Raw genomic sequence first — 19,042 nt, forward strand, 5'->3', positions numbered from 1 at the left:
TAGTTAAGTAAATTCTTTTATTTAAAAAACAATTTTATATACACACACAAATTTATGGGGTCCTAACCTTTCAAATATTAAGGGCAAATATCAGGGTTCTCACTGGTCTACTGCTAGAAATGAAACGTGTTTAGCTTCAGGTCTTCCTAACTTCTCCCCCAGTAGGAGGTCAGTACTACTGAACCATTTCTTCTTCCTCCCTTCCTTTCCCTGAAAATATGTCTCTCTACTCTTATTCATTACGTAGAATATCCTTCTTTTCAGTGGGTTGATGATCTCACACTTTCTATGGCTCACCCATGGTGCCTATTTCATGTCAACTGTCTTGCTGTCGGCCAACCTTCCTATGTAACCTGACTCCTGGCCTGAGCTATCACTGAAGGAGAGCATATTATAACAAAGGTAGGCATATTGTGTCAGGACAGGCAACATGACTTGGACTGAAACTAAAGACAATTGACCATCTCTAAGCCCCAGGAAATCTTTATTTCTTGTTCCTCTATAATTTAAGTAGTAAGCCAATACCTATGGTCAACTCCCTGGAAATCAATCAGCATTGGCATAGTTAAACAGTTTCCATAATTAAAAAAAAAAAAGAGCATTATTGCTAATTTATCAAGGGGAAAATTAAGAAATCTTGCTCCTACTACTCTAAAGTCATAGACCATTGGTATATACAAGGTATCAAAATTCCACATTTGAGTATGTATAAATTAATGAGCTGCTAATGCTCAAATGCTGATAGACACTAACTTCCGATTGGCTGCAATATGGTCATTAAAGAGTGGTAATTAATGACAGATTGCATCCAGTGCTAACAAACAAAACAAAATAAAACCTGCTCTTCCCCTGACACAAACACTGAAATAAACAATACAGAAATAACGGCAGCTTTCAAAGGACCGTTGGAGCTTTTCTGCAGCACCTCAGCTAATGAGTATATAGAAAAGAATTTATCAGAAGAAGAAGAAAGTGAAACTAAGCAGTCTTTCAGGCACATGAAACCAGCACACAGAAAACTCTGAGATGGGTGGCAGCTACTTCAGAAGAAAATTCAACTGAAAATAATGCACACACAGTTCAGTTGACAATTTCAGTAATGTATTTTTTTCACCTGTCATTTACTGCTCAGATATGATGAGTGTTAAAGGCTAGAATGAAAATTCCTGTAACTGATGATTATATGAAGGATCATGACCTTAAAACCATATATTATAGCTTAATTCCTATGGTAGTTGCTGTAATTTTAGTTACGGTGAACTGATGTGACATTTCACGGACGCTACGTATACTTCAACAAGGACTCAGTTTCAATTTGACATTACTATATTACACTTTAATTTAAAATATGAGCAAATTTCTTAAAATACTATGTTGAAAAATAATCAGAAGCTATAATTAGAATATTTTAGGCTAATTTAAAAAATATTTCTATTGGGCAAATATAATATTTTATGTGTTTTGTAGGCTGCTTACGCGGCAACACTTCCACTGAATTAAACTGTCTTATTTCTAACTAGCTTGCTTAGCAAATAATATAATTATCCTTGCTAAACGGTTTGCAAGCAAACTTATTTCATAGAAATATTTTGGATAAATACTGTAAGCTCTCAAACAAAGGATGGTTGTCAGGTTCTTTGTATGCAATCTAAAATGGTAATGTTCCATGTAGTACTTTAGTTTTGTAATAAGTCATTGTGATAAGGTTAACACATCAACATACAACAATATACAAATAAGAACACCCAAAGATGAAAATTACTTTGCTTATGTTGCTGTATTAGAATTTTATTTGCTAAAGGGTAAAAACAGATTTGCAAAATTCACAGTTAACTTAAAACAATAGTTTTAAACCTTTTATTCCTAGCCCTGGCTGCCTTCAGGAGGGAAAGAACATCTGGTTATTTAAGGAACACAATATGTTCACATTTTCTATGACTTTTGTTTCTAATTGGGTTTTTTAATTTTTTTTATTTGAACAACTCTAGTTAGAACTATGTTTTTTAATCACTTTATATTTTTCCAACTGCCCTCCTTCCACATTGCCACTTCTTCGTTTAAAAGCATTTGCTTTGAAAATTAACAGTATTGCTCAACGGTTGTGATGAGAAAAGGGAAGAAAAAAAGAAAATTAGCTACTCATAGGATATTAAATTCACAGACACACCTACAGTTGATGCATTTGTATACCAGATCACTTCCTGCCCTAGTTTCTGATTTAATCGCCTCTTCTTCCCTATCAAGTCAGTTTTCAGAAATCTTTTCTATTTTGAAGAAGTGTAACTGAGAAGTATCATTAATACACACAACTGAAATAACTGTTTCCTTGAAAGACTGGAAATCTGAAATAAGTTTCTTATCAAGTGAGTTCTCTAAATGGAGAGACAATAACATTGATTTCAAATTTCAAGTCTGAATTCTAATATTTAACAACTGGGAACAGTCAAATGCAAAGCAGGCTTTATTCAGGGTTCTGTATATAGTCTAGGTTTGTCTGTAAATGTGAGATCCTTTGAGCTTCCCATCAGAGGCAGCCACAGGAACCTGTTTTTAGCTATTATGGATATATACTCAGTTTCCATGCTGATAGATAGCTTCTGTCATACAGCTGCCTCTCTCATTGATAGGACTAAATTGCAGCCAACAAACAAGACAGATTAAACTCTATCCCCTGCAACTCTACAAGAGAAATGGAGAAGGAGGTGGAGTTAATTAGCGTGAACTTAATAGGTATAATAAGGAGTTATGTAGCAAAATAAAGGAAGGATAAATCCAGTCTGCTTATAGAACCACCGAGTCAGAAATGGAAAAGCCAGATCAGGTCCATCTCATTCATTCCCCACAGCCATGGCATGATTGCTCCCTACAGAATATACTCAGCGTTATGTCTGGATATTATAAAAAAACTCTGTATAAGTGAGATGATCATTTCATCTCACCAAAGAAATAGATATTAGCAAAGCCAATAACCATTGCTCATTACTCTGTTAAGCTGCATTGTCCCTCCACTTGAGATTTCAAATCTCCAAGGGGTAGATAACAGGTTTTCCTCATATTTTTTTATAATAGCATCAAACACACTCATTACGCTCAACAAATATTTAAATAAGCTACTGGACCATAGAACAAGTCTCCAAAAGAAAAGAAGTGACAGTACCATGACTCAACGCATTTAAAACTACACAAAGCCTTGGGAGAAATACCATATGGTGAATTCTGCCTTGGCCCAGGAGAGCAAAGTTGCACTGAACCAAATATCACTTCCTATTAGAGTCTAGAAGATAATGATGGAGAAAGTGCACAGGGAAGCTTTAAAGGAAGGGGATGTCTAAAAATAAATACAAGTCAACGAGGACTGCATTTGCAAGCTGTATCTTCCAGGCTACACTACTGCCCAGACACTTCTAGGGTTTTCCCTTTCTATCGTCTTTAGATGCCAATCCTTTCATAGCCTCTTTCTATAAAAGTTCATGCCTTTCTGAACCAGTGAGTCTCTAAGGTGCTACCCTGCCCTACCTTCTCTGATTCTTTTTACAAAAATGATATTTATACCCAAGACAGATAGGGCAGTTAGTTCTCGCATATGTGCTATTGGATAGCCACTGTTCAATCATGTAAGGAAGGCATCTTGAAGCCAGAAGGCTGAAGATATTTACAGATGAATAACAATTTAAACAACAATTAGGATTTTCTAGGCCTCTGAAAGCTGGAAACTATAAGAAAAAAAAGAGCACGGGACAGAACAGTCTTGAAAGGCCCTCCATACATTCCTGTCTTGGCCAACCATACCTGACTAACCTTACTGCCTTCAGTAATGAGAGGACTGGCTCTGTGGATGTGGGGAAGATTGGTGGATGTAGTGTACCTTGATTTTAGCAAGGCTTTTAATACAGTCTCCCACAACATTTTCCCAGGCAAGTTAAGGAAGTATGGCCTGGTTGAATGGGCTGTAAGGTAGACAGAAAACTGGCTGGAGCCTTGGGCTAAGAGTAGCAATCAATGGCTTGATGTCTAATTGGCAGCTGGTATCAAGTGGAGTGCCCTACGGGCTGTTCCTGGGGCCAGTTTTGTTCAATATCTTCATTAATGACCTGGAAGTTGGCATAGAATGTGCCCTCAGCAAGTTTGCAAATGACACCAAGCTGTGGGGAGTAATAGATATGTTGGAGGGTAGGGCTAGGATTCAGAGTGACCTAGGCAAATTGAAAGACTGGGCCAAAAGGAATCTTATGAGGTTCATCAAGGACCAAGTGCAAAGTCCTGCACTTCGCACTGAACAATCCCATACACCAGTACAAGCTGGGGGCTGACTGGCTGGGCAGCAGCTCTGCAGAAAAGATCCTGGAGGTTACAGTGGACAATAAGCTGAATGAGCCAGCAGTGCGCCCTTGTTGCCAAGAAGACTAACAGCATACTGGGCTGAATTGGTAGGTCTGTTGCCAGCAGGGCAAGGGAAGGGATTGTTCCCTCTATTCAGCACTGGTGAGGCCACACATGGAGTACTGTGTCCAGTTTTGGGTCCCCCACTATAGAAAGGATATGGACAAATTGGAGAGAATCCAGTGGAGGGCAATGAAAACGGTGCAGGGGCTGGGGACATGACTTATGCAGAAAGACTGAGGGAACTGGGCTTATTTATTCTAGAGAAGAGGGGACAGAGAACTACCTGAAGGGTGGTTCCAAAGAAGATGGAGTTAGACTGTTTTCAGTGGTGGCAGATGACAGAACAAGGATCAATTAGGGTATCAAGTTGCAACAAGGGAATTTTAGGTTAGATGTTAGGAAGAATTTTCTCACTAGAAGGGTAATAAAATAGTGGAACATGTTACCCAGAGAGGTGATAGAAGTTCAAAACCCGGATAGACAAAGCTTTCGCTGGGAAGATCTAATTGGGAATGGTCCTGCTCTGAGCAGGGGGTTGGACTAGATCAGTGGCCACCAACCAGTCGATCTCAATCTGGTTGATTGTGGTGCCTCTGATGACAATCTATCAATCTCAGTCTGTCAAAGGCTCCACGATTGGGAGCGGCAGGATGTACATGGCTGGGCTGAGCCATGCCCCCTGGGCTGGGTGAGTGAGGTCAGAGCATGGGTAGCTTGTCTGGAGGGCAGGGGGCGGAGAGGGATGGGAGCCGGGGAAAGGGTGGGGCAGGTGGGGCATGGTGGACTCTGGGATGCCAAAAAGTGATCTTTACCATAAAAAGGTTGAGACCACTGGTTTAGATGACCTCCAGAGGTCCCTTCGAAACCTAATTTTTAATGAGTCTAAGATTTTATTTTTCTTAGTATCTACTTTCTGCCACTGAGGTAACAGACAATAGGCTAGATCAGGGGTGGCCAGCCTATGGCTCCAGAGCGACATGAGGTTCTTCAGAAGTTAAAATGCATCTCCTTGAATCTTTGCACAAGTACACAGTAGAAGCTGGTCACCATGTGCTTGTGCAAAGATTCAAGGAGATGCATGTTAACTTCTGAAAAGCTGCATTTGGCTCCACAGAGGCAGGCTGGCCACCCCTGGGCTAATGGACCTGTGGCCTCACCCAGTATGGCACTTTTAGAGTCCTAGGTTTAAGAACTTCTACAATATATTTGTAGTTTTGCTCTTTCAATCGGGGCTTGACAAATGTAATAAGCAGTAGCATCTGGAATTCAATGATAGCAGACAACTTTCCAACTCATTGAGAAGTTTGGAGAAACAGACATTTGCTCCCTGATAAGTAGCCCTTGAAATGGCCTAAAAGAAACTAAGAAACAGGTCTTAAGGCATTCTCTTTAAAAGACAGTGCATATCCTCAATTCATTCCAACAGGTAACTAGTATTACAAAAAACAAATTTGAACATAAATTTAACATAGGTCCCTTAATGCAGTCTTGAACCAAGAGCAATGAGAGCTTGTTAAACCTCTCTTACGTCTCTTCATTCTCTGGGAAGTCTTGGTATTTTAACTTTCAGAATACCAGTCACACAGATAGATACAACATAGAAATGATAACAGTTTTAATTAACTTTATCCAAGTGATAGAACAATTAAGGATCTTTGCATGAAAGGCCTTACAGTCCCTTTTTTCCTTGAATAAAAAGAGAGGGCAGTTTGAAGGTTAAGAAATACGTCCAGACTGTTCTCAGGAGCATAATGGGTACCAATACAGATGTTTAGGGGTACAAGAGGGTCCTTAAAATGGCATAGAGGCAAAGAAGAAACAGGTTCTTAAGGCATCATTTTAAAAAGGAAGCCTATATCCTCAATTCAGTCCAGCAGGTTGCAAGAACTTGTGCAACTGAAAGTGGGTGAACCTTGGCTTTCATTGGTCAACTCTGGAGACCAGAAAACAACTGAACAGGACTAGCCACCTAACATTCTTCCCAGAGGCCTTTTTGTCTTCATCTGTTGGTATGATGACACAAAAACATTTTAGACTGACATACAGGCTGGGAATTTTCAATCGTAAATTAGTCTGATCTTCCAACATATATCCTCACTAGTTTACAAAACAGATCATGTGTTTGATATGATTTAAGAGCTTAGTGTAGCTGTTCTCCAATCCAAACACCATATCTCCCTAACTTCTAACTTGTTCTGCAAAGAGAGTTCCTATGCATAAACACCTAAACTTCTTCGGCAATCCCTCATAGTCGAGGGTGATTGTCTTTCATTATTGTCTTAGCTCTGGGTCTGAAGATGGCTGACGAGGCTGATCCGGGATTGACAGACTGCTGCAACTCAGGCACGTGCTTCTGTGGGTGGGTGGCACCTAAACTTAAACATAGATTGATTCCTCCATCTGCCAACTACGTTTAAAAAAAAATCCTGAAACCAAATGCTAAAAACCTTCTTAAGTTTTTACTTCCCATTATGAAAGAAATATTTATGCTCAGAAAGAATAAAAGGTAAGCAATTGTAAAAGAGATTTCTGCTGAAGACTGATACAGAAACAAGCAGACATTTTCCCTTAATCTACAAAAGAATAAATGTTGGGATCTTTTAACATTTTGCAGAAGAGAGGGCAGAAATTCTTCTTTTCAAATGTGACCTGCATCACGAGGACAAGGGAATTTGGCCCATCCATTGGCAGCTTAGTGATGGGAACCTGCTCAAAGGCAATTCAAAAACTGGCAGCACACTTTTTATTACCTGCCAATGATTTGAATGCTGAGAAGATTATTGCCCATAGCTTTAATCTCAGACCCTTTATCTGTTACATTTTAAATATATGTTTAGCTCTAAAACACCAAGAAGTTCATATTTTTGTTTACAATTGATCAGTGAATCTACTTATGTCAGAAACAGTAGCAATCCAAAATCATACACTGAAAAGTATAAATAAATTTTCAGACCATGAGTGAATTCCATTTTTAACAGAGACTATTACTTAAAAGTAATTTATAAATTTGTAAAAATAAATTCTCTGATTTCACCTGATTGCCTATGGTGCTCAACAATGGCTATTTTCAGAATTAATAATTTATCATATAAGTGTCTATTAGGAAGTTGTACAATGGTTTCCAGACAATTTACAAGGTTATTTTTTTAAATAAAAGATTACTGCTGTCCTCAAAGTATATTTTCATGCATAGATCCTATGTGAAGAATATTAAGTATAAACTGCTGAAGGGCAGGGAAACCTCTGTTAAGTACCTACTTGACTTTCTGGTTCAGTATACTTGGCACAGTGGCAAAAAGGCAGCCTTTAAGAATGGGAAAACCCACATTCCAGTGTCATAAAACCATGATTTTGTGAACTCATTCATCAACAAGTATCTGGCAGCCTCCAGAAGTATCTCCTTGACATGTTCCCCAATCAATTTGTCATTAATTTGTGCAGTACTTGGAATGTTTCATGTTCAATATTTATTTTCTATATTGGTAATATTTAGAAATGGGTACAATACCTTTGGATCTCTAAGAAAGAGTGCTCTTAGGATGAGTGAATGTACATCTCCAATTGGTGGATAATGCATCAGAAGTCCCAAACAGGTCTGATAGTTACTTGAGATCACTAGAAAATAAAAAAGAAGTGGTGGTAATGAGGAAAATATATGTATATACACATTATTTGGTGTGTGTGGTTTTTTTTTTTTTTTTTTTTTTTTTTTACAGATGCATCACAGCTCAGCTTCAGCAGCTGTTGTTCACAATAAGTAAAAACTGTCCCTTTCAAATCTAGCATTCCTCAACATATAGGCAAAAGGCTGCATTGTGTTGTACAGATTTTATCCTGGGCTGGCATCAACACTAAAGATTTCATTGACTTCAATAGGCAGCTTCAAGCTACTTCTGTTTTAAGTGGGGTTTGCACCGTTTCCTCACTAATTTCTCTAGAAATACCATGTATGTTTTTCAAAAATCTGTTATTAAACAGCTATCAATACTTTCTTATGACCTTGTGAGGTCCCTTCCAGCCCTACTCTCCTATGACCCTCTGATAAAACTATGATTCTTAAGAAATGATTTTTTGTAAGGCCTCAGAAACATTAGTTTATGAAATACTTTGGTCTCCATCTCTACCTGTCTAAGAACCCTAAAGAAAATCCTGAAATCATTATGCATTTTTGTTTTTACACTTTTTATTTTCAAATTCTTTTAAAACTATAGCACATCATTAACTTTCATCCTAGAATTCTGTCACTTGCTCAGGAGATTTAGTTTTGCTCTGTCTGAAGTTTGTCTCCTGCTATAAACAGATTGTGTTAAGTTTCCATCCCAACCCAGGAATATTGTATGGTTCTTTGCTCGTCAGGGTTTTTTTTTTTAAAATCAATCTAATTATGAGTGCAATTATTATACACATCTTTTCAGGCAGGTCTATGTAAACTACTTCATTTCTTTTGCACCATCTAAATCCAGGCAATCCATCTGCCACAGCTGTCAAAGCAGTGCCTATTAATGATGCTTATACTGTGCAATATACAGACTGCCTCCAACAATACCAATTGTAAATAAATTGTAAAGAAACTTTACAGTTTTCAGAACTTTAGCTGTAACAACAATATCCTTTTTATTAATCAGAATCCTAAGTGGAGAAAATATTCCTGCAGAACATACAAAAATCCCTCTGATCCAATAAAAAGACAAAATAAACTATTGTTATATGGTAAGGGAGACTCAGTAGTCTAATTTTTTTCTTTAATGTGAGTAAACCTCATCTCCTCCTGCACCTCTCCCTTCCCCCCTCCCAAAAGGATTATGGGGAAAAGATGCAGGACTGGGCAAAATGAATAATTATAATCTGTGCAGGGAACCACTTTATCATCTTCATTTCCGTTGCTGATCCGACAGCTTGTAATTTCATACATCTGCTTTCATTTGTAAAGCACTCACTTATCCTACTCATTCTTTATCTGTTCTGCCTGTTCTTTTTCTATCCTTTTGTTTTTCTTGTTCATACTCAGATACCTGTTTTTCTTCCTTGAAGTCACAAAGCTAGTATAATGAACACAATACAATGGTCTCAGTCGGAGTTCCTTCAGATGAATATAATACAAGTACTACATGTTATATAACCGATGAAATTCTCATCTTCAAATTTAACACACTGTACAGCACTTACAATTAGGACACATTTTATTTTATTAAAGCAAATAAAAATACTGAAAATGGATAGTAAATTCAAAATAATTTTATAAGCTATGGATATTTATAATAAGTAGTTCCTGTCTCAATATGATGTCTTCTATTTTGTAATTGAAAATGGATTTTAAAAGTTTGTCAGAGCTTGGTGAGGGGTGCTTTTTTTTTGTTTTTTGGATACTGAAGAATGCATGTTAAAAAAACTAATTTATTTCTATAATAAAGACTCAACAGCTAACAAAATTGATATTTCTAAATAAAACAGAATTCACAGCCATCTTTAGATTTTATCAAGGGTGTTTCAGGGAAACAGCTAAAGAAACTGGACCCCCCAACTCCATTGGTACATGAGCAAAAAGGAAATAATTCTCCTACCCCGCCACTCCCAAAAACACCCCCCTTTCCCCCCAAAAAATCTCAAACTAGATTCTCCAATGAAACCCTACAACAGGGGTCAGCAACATTTTTGGGCAGAGTGCCAAGAACACCCACAACTTCAACTTGTAAGAGGTTGGTGTGCCAGGGGTGGGTGATGGGGGAGTCACGAGGGGCCCAATCCTTGCTGTTGCCATATAGCTCTGGCGCCTTCCCTGCCATCCACCGATAGGTACATGTGCCAAGCAAAATGCCTTTGAGTGCCACACTCCAGCACCCATGCCGGGGGTTGCCTATCCCTGCCCTACATCAAGGAAAACCTAGGCTCATCACTAGTATAGATTCTTTATAGCATACAAGAACGCCTTTGTTACTTGTACTCATGGCTAACTCACACATCCTTCTTTGTTATTAGACTCTTCCTTTTGCATTCACATGTTGAAACATTTTGTGATGTCCTTCTATGGGAGAGAACACCATTGCCTACATCCAGACCAAGTAGGGTTCTCAGCTCCTGAAACTCCCTTCTGCACCTTTCATTAATGGAGGAGGGGGGAATTCTTGCCTTTTATGTGCCAATAATATGAAGTTACACAATACATCAGTAGTCTTTATTAGAAATAGAATAAAAGTAACAGGGAAACAAAACAAGTGACCTGCAAATATACCTCATCTGTGAAGCATATTCCCTTTAGTTACAGATAAAATGAAAGAAAACCTTACATGCCTCAAAAATCAGGCCTTTTTCTTTAACATTATATAGTTAACTTGACTGCCTCTTTCTCCTCCAGAAAAGTCTCCCCATGCTCTCAGGTGATCTGCTTATTAATCAGGCTTATTTTACATATTTAGAGTTCTTAAGAGTTCCATGACCTATCAAAAAAATAACTAACATTTTCACAGAGGAGAGCTGGATCAATATCATCATCTAGAGGAAAATCAAAGGCCTTTATCCTCAGTGTAAGACTAACCAATTTCCATCTTACCTGGTCATAGGTAGCATTGATTTCCATTTTTCAAAGTCCTCTAATTAATTTTCTTTTGCTGTGGAAAATAAATTATCAGACCTCAGGCCCTCTACAACATTGAAGAAACTACTCCTATGAGATACAGAAATAGAAAAGCATTGTAATGTCTATTTAAAAGAAGGGCACAAAGAAGTTATGTGACTTGCTCAAGATCACCTCTTATCTAAAAGTTAAACATGTAAGAGAAATCCTGGGAAACTGGAATTACTGTGTCCTATGGCACATCCTGGTTGGGGGAAAGGGACGAGTAGGACCTGACACATTTGTCACAAAAGGGAGAATAGGAAATCTTAATGATAGAAAAGGACAATCACACGGTTTGAAAACATGTAGATTCTTTTAAGTTGTAACACAAGACACCTAATAATGCAGTGTGACAGATGTTCATCAATGGCAACTTTTTGCTTGTTTTGCCTAAGAGAAAGCAAATCGTCAAGCTCAGAGGACAGCAAAAAGAAAAGATTTTTTTTAGGATGTCTCCTCAATTCGTGGATTAAAAAAAATCACGATAATCTTTGGACACTAGGAAAAATCAATGTTAATATTCCGAACGAGCATAAGAATTTTGTTAGTATTTCTAAAATGCTTGGTCCTTTAGCAAATCATTTTTAAGAGATACTCATTAAATGTTAGACTTTATCAACTGGTATATCAGATAAAGTAGCTAATACCTTTATTACATTGTTTAATTAAAACATACTCCTTGGAAACAGCTTATCTTGCAGTTGAATACAAATCTCACTCAGTGAAAGACAAAGTCATCTTGGAAGGTGGTATAAAGAGGCAGAGACCAACACTTAGGAAGAAAGATGGAGTATTGCTGAGAGAATATGGGGAGGCAGATATGAATTCAGTGCTCTGAAATTAAGTTTTCCTATAGTCTTCTGTAACTGCTGACAAGATTTTTATTATCATCTCCATTTTGTCTGAAATAGCAGCATTGGTTTGACTAATAAAAGCCTTCAAAGTAAGGCCTGCAGGTTTTAACTCCATCTGTTTCCCTGCTCAGCTTAGTTTAAAAATAATGTATATATTAAAAAAGGCAGCATACCAGGACAGATATCCAATATCAAAAGTTTCCCCAAAATGTGATTATTCAGATTCAGGACAGGAATGCTCCAATTTGCATTTTTGTATCTATTTCAAAAATATGCAAGGTTTTTTTTTTTCCCCGTTTGTCTACATATTCTACATATTTCCCAGAGAAGGAGAACAGGAGCTCCAAAATGCAAAGTTAGATAACAAAAATAAGCTGTAGAAAGAACTGTAACCCGTTATGGTAAGAAACAGCTTCTCTCTCATCAGTACCTGAAAAAGCAGCAGAATGAGAAAGACTGCCAGATGTTGAGCCTTCTTCAGCCTGAGAAAATATAGATAATATTAAACCATGGGTTTTGCTGAGTGGTTTATGGCCTCTGGAAATTCTGTTCCCTGGAGAATGTAACATCTTGTAGTCTGTCTTTAAGAAAACTGCCTTCTTTGAGTAATAGTAAATGGTTTCTTAAATGGTTCAAGAAGAAGGCAGCACAACCCCCTTTGGTGGTTTTTGTCATGTCTTCTTTGTTTTTTTGAAACAGCTGGAACCTTCTGCAAGGTTTATTTAACTTCATCTTCAAGGAGAAGAACCTTGATGAATTCAACTTGGCATATCTTCTGTAGGTAGCTGTATCAGAATAAATACACATTCTGTACTATCTGGAACCCTTCGTGGTTTTTGAAAGCATCCTGGCTTTCTCAGGTGAGGTAGAAATTAAGTACATTTGTTCTTCTTCTTATTGGATGAGAGTCTGATAACTTTTTCACATAAGGAAAAGTCCCCAAGATTGTAAGTCTACAGTAAAAATATGCTTGGATATTATTTGTTTTTGCTAGTTTATCTAGGTTTTTTCACTAGTGCAAGAATGGTAAAAATGGATTTGCAGAAATTTTTAATATCACTATTTCAGAAACTGCAATTGACTCAAATAGGATGATCATGTTATTTAGCAAAAATAGCCACCATGTTTTCAAAAGTTTGTATAATTGCACTAATTTTTAAACATCTCAACACTCACATGCTCTACTTGAGTAACATTGATTTGGTACTCCATTTAGCACCTTGCTGCTTTATTTGCCTTATATCAACCTCACTGGAGCTCTCATGTTCTGTTGCAGTCCTTGGTTGGTCTCGATTTATCTTCTTGGAGCTTGGATGCCAGCTTGATTGTATGGGATCTCTCTCTTTCAGTGGGAATTGTGGTTCTTGCACCTGGTTTTTGCACCTCCAGGGACTGATTGCAAAAACTGACTCCAGATAGAAAAAAAAATTGCAAGTGGCATTACTGCAGAATGTGGATCTCTGTCCTTATGTAATAACCATGATTCAGAGGGTAACTTTAATGAACTAAATACTTGATCAAAGTTTGTTAATCTCCTTGGCTACTCTAGTAAATCAGGGACTTAAAATCCAAAGAGAGATCTGTCAATAATGGGACCACGCTAAAAAGTCTCTTCCTTTGGCTAAGTATGTATGAATTAGAATGCTCTGTATACCAGATGGACAAGCCCTCTCTGCTGAAGTTAACTATTCAATATGCAAGTTTTGAGAGGGTGAGATGGTGAGATATTACATCTGGAAATGATAAGGTTATAGGAGACTGAATGCACAAAATCTGGGGATATGAAATAAAACTGGTCTTGGCTATGCTAAGCTCAGAAATATCATCAGTCTGGCTGTTTCTTCAGTTTTCTGATGAGTCTCAGAATCAGTGGCATCAGATTTATATAGAAGTCATGAATTTATATAGAAGTCATGAAAACAGTAATGTCATAGAATCAGACATTCCTGAATTGTTTGGTCACAAGTTTTCTAGGTTTTGAACTTCCTGTTTTCTTTTGTCACAAACAGATCTATGGTGAGAAATCCCCATTTGTTGAAAAGTCACAATTCTTTTTGAGCATTTCTGTTTTTCGAACTTTCTGTTCAGAAGCTATTCTGCACTTCAGGAATATGGGCAATCTTGAGAAGTATGTAGAAATTTCAGAGAGATACTGCTTTCTGACACCTTAGTGGGTCTTGCTTCTTTAGGTAAGATACATCCATAAATTGTCCATCATGAGATGCATAGTAGTAATTGGTAGATAGTTGATGATTGGTATAGAAAGACAATGCGAGCTAGAGGGATGTCTCCTAGTTTTAGTATGATGCATGAAAAGCTGATTCCTGAAAATTAGGAATCAAATTATTTCAAATATTGAAATATTTGAACCAAATATAAGCTCCCCAGTCGAGTTTAGATATACCTACAACCAGTGTTTTTGAGAAAAGAGTAAGAGAATACGGGAGCCTTTGCAAGATGTATTAGATCCACCCACCAATGACAGGAAAATTAACATTATTGGCTTTTTTGGCCGATAATGTCACCGATAAATGCCATGTGCATGTACGCAGCTGCAGCATGCCTACGGGCAGGAATGAAGCCTGGCAGCATGGGGAGCAGCATCTGGCCGGTAAGTCTGTGGTGGGGAAAGGGTAGGAGGGAGGGAAGGAGTGTGGGGGGGGTAGATCTAGGCTCCCATGGTGAGGGAGGGAGTGGGGCAGGCACTGTCCAGCCACGGCAGGGAATACAACTCTGGGAGTGGGATGGACCTGTGCATGGCTTGCCTGGGGGTGGGGGGGGGACACAGCTCCATGCCACTGCGCACACCCTCACCCCATGCACAATTCCAGGGGGACACATGCCCCCCACGCCTCCCTTGTGGGTGCACACAGCACTGGGGAGCCACCTCCCTGCACCCTCCGGACAAGCTAGCCATGGGTCTGTCCCGCTTCTGGGGCTGCAAATCACCACCCTGGCTAGGTAGTGCCTGCCCCTGCCCCACCCTCTCCCTCACTGTGGGGATTTCCATCTGCCTCCCACTCTACCCTCCCACAGGCTTACCGGCAAGATGGTGCTCTCTAAGCTGCCAGGCTGCATTCCTGTAAATCAGCTATCAGATTGGTCAAGATGGCTGGTTAATAATCACCTATTGGCATTGGCCAAGAAAATCTTTATCAGTGCACCCCTACAAATTAGACAGTTGGCCAAATATAGAAACACTTGGATTCTCATACTACTGAGTTAATCAGCCAGTAGCACCACGCACTTCCTGGAAGCTGATAACTGCTTGAAGAGTAGTACTTTATATTGGTAGCGACAATCTCCCACTAGAAACTTCATATGCTGTCTGCGCTGGGTGGACATGAATAAGCCATCCTACAGGTAGAGAGTAGTATAGCAGTTGGTTAGGTCTCACTGTAGGATAACAGCAACCTGAAATTGTCCATTGTCTCACTCAAAAAGAGATACGCCCTCTACTGTTCTGAGAGCAGGAAGTACTACACTCATGACAAGGTTCCTTAAGTAAGGAAGGGAAAGGTGGTTGTGCGTAGGGGCAAAAAGAACAAAACAAAAAAAACCCCCAACCTCCCCACAAAAATCCCAACCCTCTCCAAAAACCAGAACTGTATAGAGTGTCAGAGTTTCATGGGGTTTATCATCTAGAGTCTGATGGCAGTTTTCCAGAACCTGAAGAAATGGTACAATGATTTCCCAAAGGGAGAAGCTGAAATGAGAAGATCCGAGATAACTGATACTCTGCTCTCAAGCAAGTGTTCTACCTCATCAGCTTTTTCAATAAACAAGTTACAGCCTTCATGTATAGTAAGTCTTTAATTGCAACTTTCACCTCCTTAGAAGTTCCAGTCTGGCAATATATTACTATGGAGGTTTTCACAAATCTAGACAGTTTCTCCTGCATTGTAGGTGGCTTGCCCTCATCATGGCTACAATTGACCTAAGTTCTGTTGCTGTTGTGATTTGTTCACAAATTTCTGAACATGAAGGCACAAGATTTGCCTCCTTGTGACTCAAACAGTTCTGGTAGAATGAAGGTTAATACATACTGCCCAACTGGCCAAGAGTGATTGTGACCCATGAAGAGGCTGCAAAGGATTTATATCTTCTTTCAGAAATATTTTTGATAAGCAGATCCTTGGAGTCCCTTCCTGAAATGTGATGGGGTTAACTTGGTAAAGTCACCGGAGACATTCCCTTTCTTCCTTCTCATTCCAAAGGGAATATCGAACTTGAATAGGAGGGACTCTGACAGGCACATATGGTCCCCTGACAGGCAGTGGTCTTTATGGATAGAGGAAGAACTGGCACAGAGCTCAATACTGAAGCTGGTGTCTGGCACAGCTGAACCGAGGAGTTCCAAGGGCCTTAGAAATTATTTGAATCTCTACCTCTACCCTTTAGAAACATTCCTTTCTTTGTTGATAATTCATTAGAGTCTTTGAGAACAAGGAATGCTCTTCCAGTAAAGCAGTTGTTGGGACAAAGAGGAATAATGCATAATGGATAAAGCAGGCTAAAATCTGCCATCATGCCCAATGACTTCTCTATGAGGAGCATTTTAGTTGGGACACTTTAGCTCTCTGAGGACATAGCAAAAAGAAGGGGCAATTATAGCATGTGTTTTTATCCCTGTATAAGCTTATTTTAGCTAGCCTGAGTAACAGTAATAGTGAAAACCTGCCGGCATAGCTAGCACATGCTAACAACTGGAGTACAATGTCTCTAAAGATCTTGAACCCAGGTCTTCTGAAGCCCATTCCAATGACTTGCTTTTTTTTTTTTAAATCACAACTCAAGCCTACTGCTCAAGAACAGGGTCAGGATCACATTGCATGTTTCAAGAGTGAAGCTTTGGTCCTAGGGCAAAGATCCCAGGCGGAATTCCTGTAGAATCCAAATAACTAATGTCCACAACACTTTTCAGAATGCTGCTAAACTCAGAGCAGTTGGGTGCCTTTAAGGTTCAAGCTATCGACAACAATCAACTTAAAACAAGCTCCTGTACTGCTGTACGTTTGTCTTTATCTTGGTCATGCAAACTGATTCTGAATAACATACAGGATATTGCTTCTCCAAAGGAAAAGCAAGTTCCTGACACCAACTGAAATAAATTCTAAGTTTGGGAAAGATCAGAATTCTGGTTTTCAACCAAAAAGAGTAGGGAGAAGAAGTTATAAGAACTACAAAACTGATGTCAGAATATTTTTAAAAGAAAAGGGGGACTCTATTTCAGAAAAACTTCTCGACCAATCTCCAATCCAAAACATGAATCCTAAACTAAATCCTCTTGAGACATGGCAAATATCAAACAATCCAAATAATCATGTGGCTATTAGAACTTAAAAAACTCAAGAGAACTTAGAAAACTCTTCCCCTTAAACAGTAAAGTGTCACTCTTAGCAACAGTAGCACTACTAGAATTAGACACATTTCACAGCCTTCATGGCTTTTTTTCAGACTGTATGTCAGGCAATTAATGCAGTGTGTCGGTACAATTACTTCTTAGCTTATATTTGAAAAGTTTTCTTGGCAAACCAGCAGGACTAGAGACTTGTTATTGAAAAATAGTATTTTAGACACCGAAGTACTGAAAATGGAAAAGAGAAAAACTTAACATGTGTTGTACTACTGTGAGCCAACTCAATTCAAGTCAAAGATCTAACCAATTATATCTAGTTATTGCTTAAGGAAATCTTTTGTTGTCTCTAGTTATTACATTGTATGGAATGGTCAATCCAAGAGTCCACAACAGGGCTGCCCAACTTCAGAGTAGCCAGGGGCTGCCTGCCACAGGTTGCAGGACCATGGTTGCACATTGGGAGAACTGCATGTCCCCAGGGGCTTTACAGGCTTCTGAGGACCCCCACTGAATGCAGACCCCCTGTTGCCAACATTATGCTGGCAACACCCTGCCTCCCTGGCCATTAACATCACAGGGGCAATATTCCCTACCCCCACTGCTGCTGCAATGCAAACTGTGTGAAAACCCCTATGGCCACCATCTTGTGGGCAATCTCTCCCTTCCTAGCTGCTACTGTTTAAGCTCCCCACCTGGCCTTTGGCTGTGCTGTCCTACATCAGGGAACCTGCCTGCCACTGCAACAGCCAAAGCCAGGGGAGGAGTGGCACTTGGACAGGAACCTGTTGGCTAATTCCTCCCAGGCCAGTTGTGGCCTGATCTAGAACATGATTACACACTAAAACTCTACAGCTCTTCACAGATTCATTGGGGGCGCTGGGGCAAAAGAAGTGGATGCACCAGAAAGGTCTAACTTTCCAACCATTTTCTGTTTGTAGAATTCTGAAGGTCAGCATTGAACAATCTGATACAAACTGGCATTTAAAAAAAAAAAAAAAAGTGAGATTTATTAGGAATGGATGAGTCCCAAAACTTTAAAAAAAAAATCTGGGAAATGATGGAGAGAGAAGTAAAATATTAAAAACAGAAGAAAAGGTGGTAACATTTTTGTTGTTTACATATTAAGCAGAACTAATGAACCATTTTCTGAAACTCAGTCAGTCACTACTCTCAGTCTCCAAGTAGATCTAGCCCAGGGGTGAGCAAAATGCAGCCCAGGGACTGGATGTGGCCCACCACGCCATTCTATCTGGCCCGCGGGGCCCCTAAAAATTTAGAAAATTAATATTTATTTGCCCTGGGCTGCCTATCATGCGGACCTCAATGGCTTGCCAAAACTCAGTAAGTGGCCCTCTGCCCAAAATAATTGCCTGCCCCTGTTCTAGCCTGATATAAAAGCAAAAGATGCCTTAATAGAAATTTGCTGTCTTAGGCAGCATCTGCTCCTCATGCACCCTGGGCAGAGTAAGCTCTGGAGTGGGGCTGACATTGCACGCACATTGACCTGCCCTGTACATTGGCTCCACTGTGGCTCCATTTGGCCCACAAACCAGTCCAATGACCCTCATTTCACATGCAAGGCTACATGAGTGACACATGCCTGGTCTACAGTAACATAACTTTGGCTCAGTTAAAGTTAAAAGCCTGATGTCCTGACAATGGCCTCATATCTCATCTAGTTTGTTCTTTCTCCTATGAAAGAAAAGACTAATTTTTTTAATTTTTGTTTTACAAGCATATACAGCGAAGAAAAAGTCACAAAATAAGTGCTTCTAAACCCTTTTCCTGAATGGGGCCTGGGGATATGTTTAAACATTTATAACCTTCTCTAAT

The 19,042-nt window shown here is 39.2% G+C and overlaps 1 protein-coding gene across 3 annotated transcripts in view; it reads right to left on the reverse strand.

Moving 5' to 3' along the window:
* Positions 1-19,042, reverse strand: part of TBC1D5 (TBC1 domain family member 5) — a 475,698-nt gene that overhangs the window by 97,380 nt on the left and 359,276 nt on the right. For all 3 annotated transcript variants that reach the window (XM_019535723.1, XM_019535731.1, XM_019535738.1), the window contains one exon: positions 7,892-7,998. In XM_019535723.1, coding sequence (XP_019391268.1) covers positions 7,892-7,998 — 107 coding nt within the window. The remainder of the gene's footprint in view (positions 1-7,891; positions 7,999-19,042) is intronic.

The sequence above is a fragment of the Crocodylus porosus genome, unplaced genomic scaffold (assembly GCF_001723895.1).
Source record: "Crocodylus porosus isolate Cpor-Errol unplaced genomic scaffold, CroPor_comp1, whole genome shotgun sequence".
Taxonomy (NCBI): Eukaryota; Metazoa; Chordata; order Crocodylia; family Crocodylidae; genus Crocodylus; species Crocodylus porosus.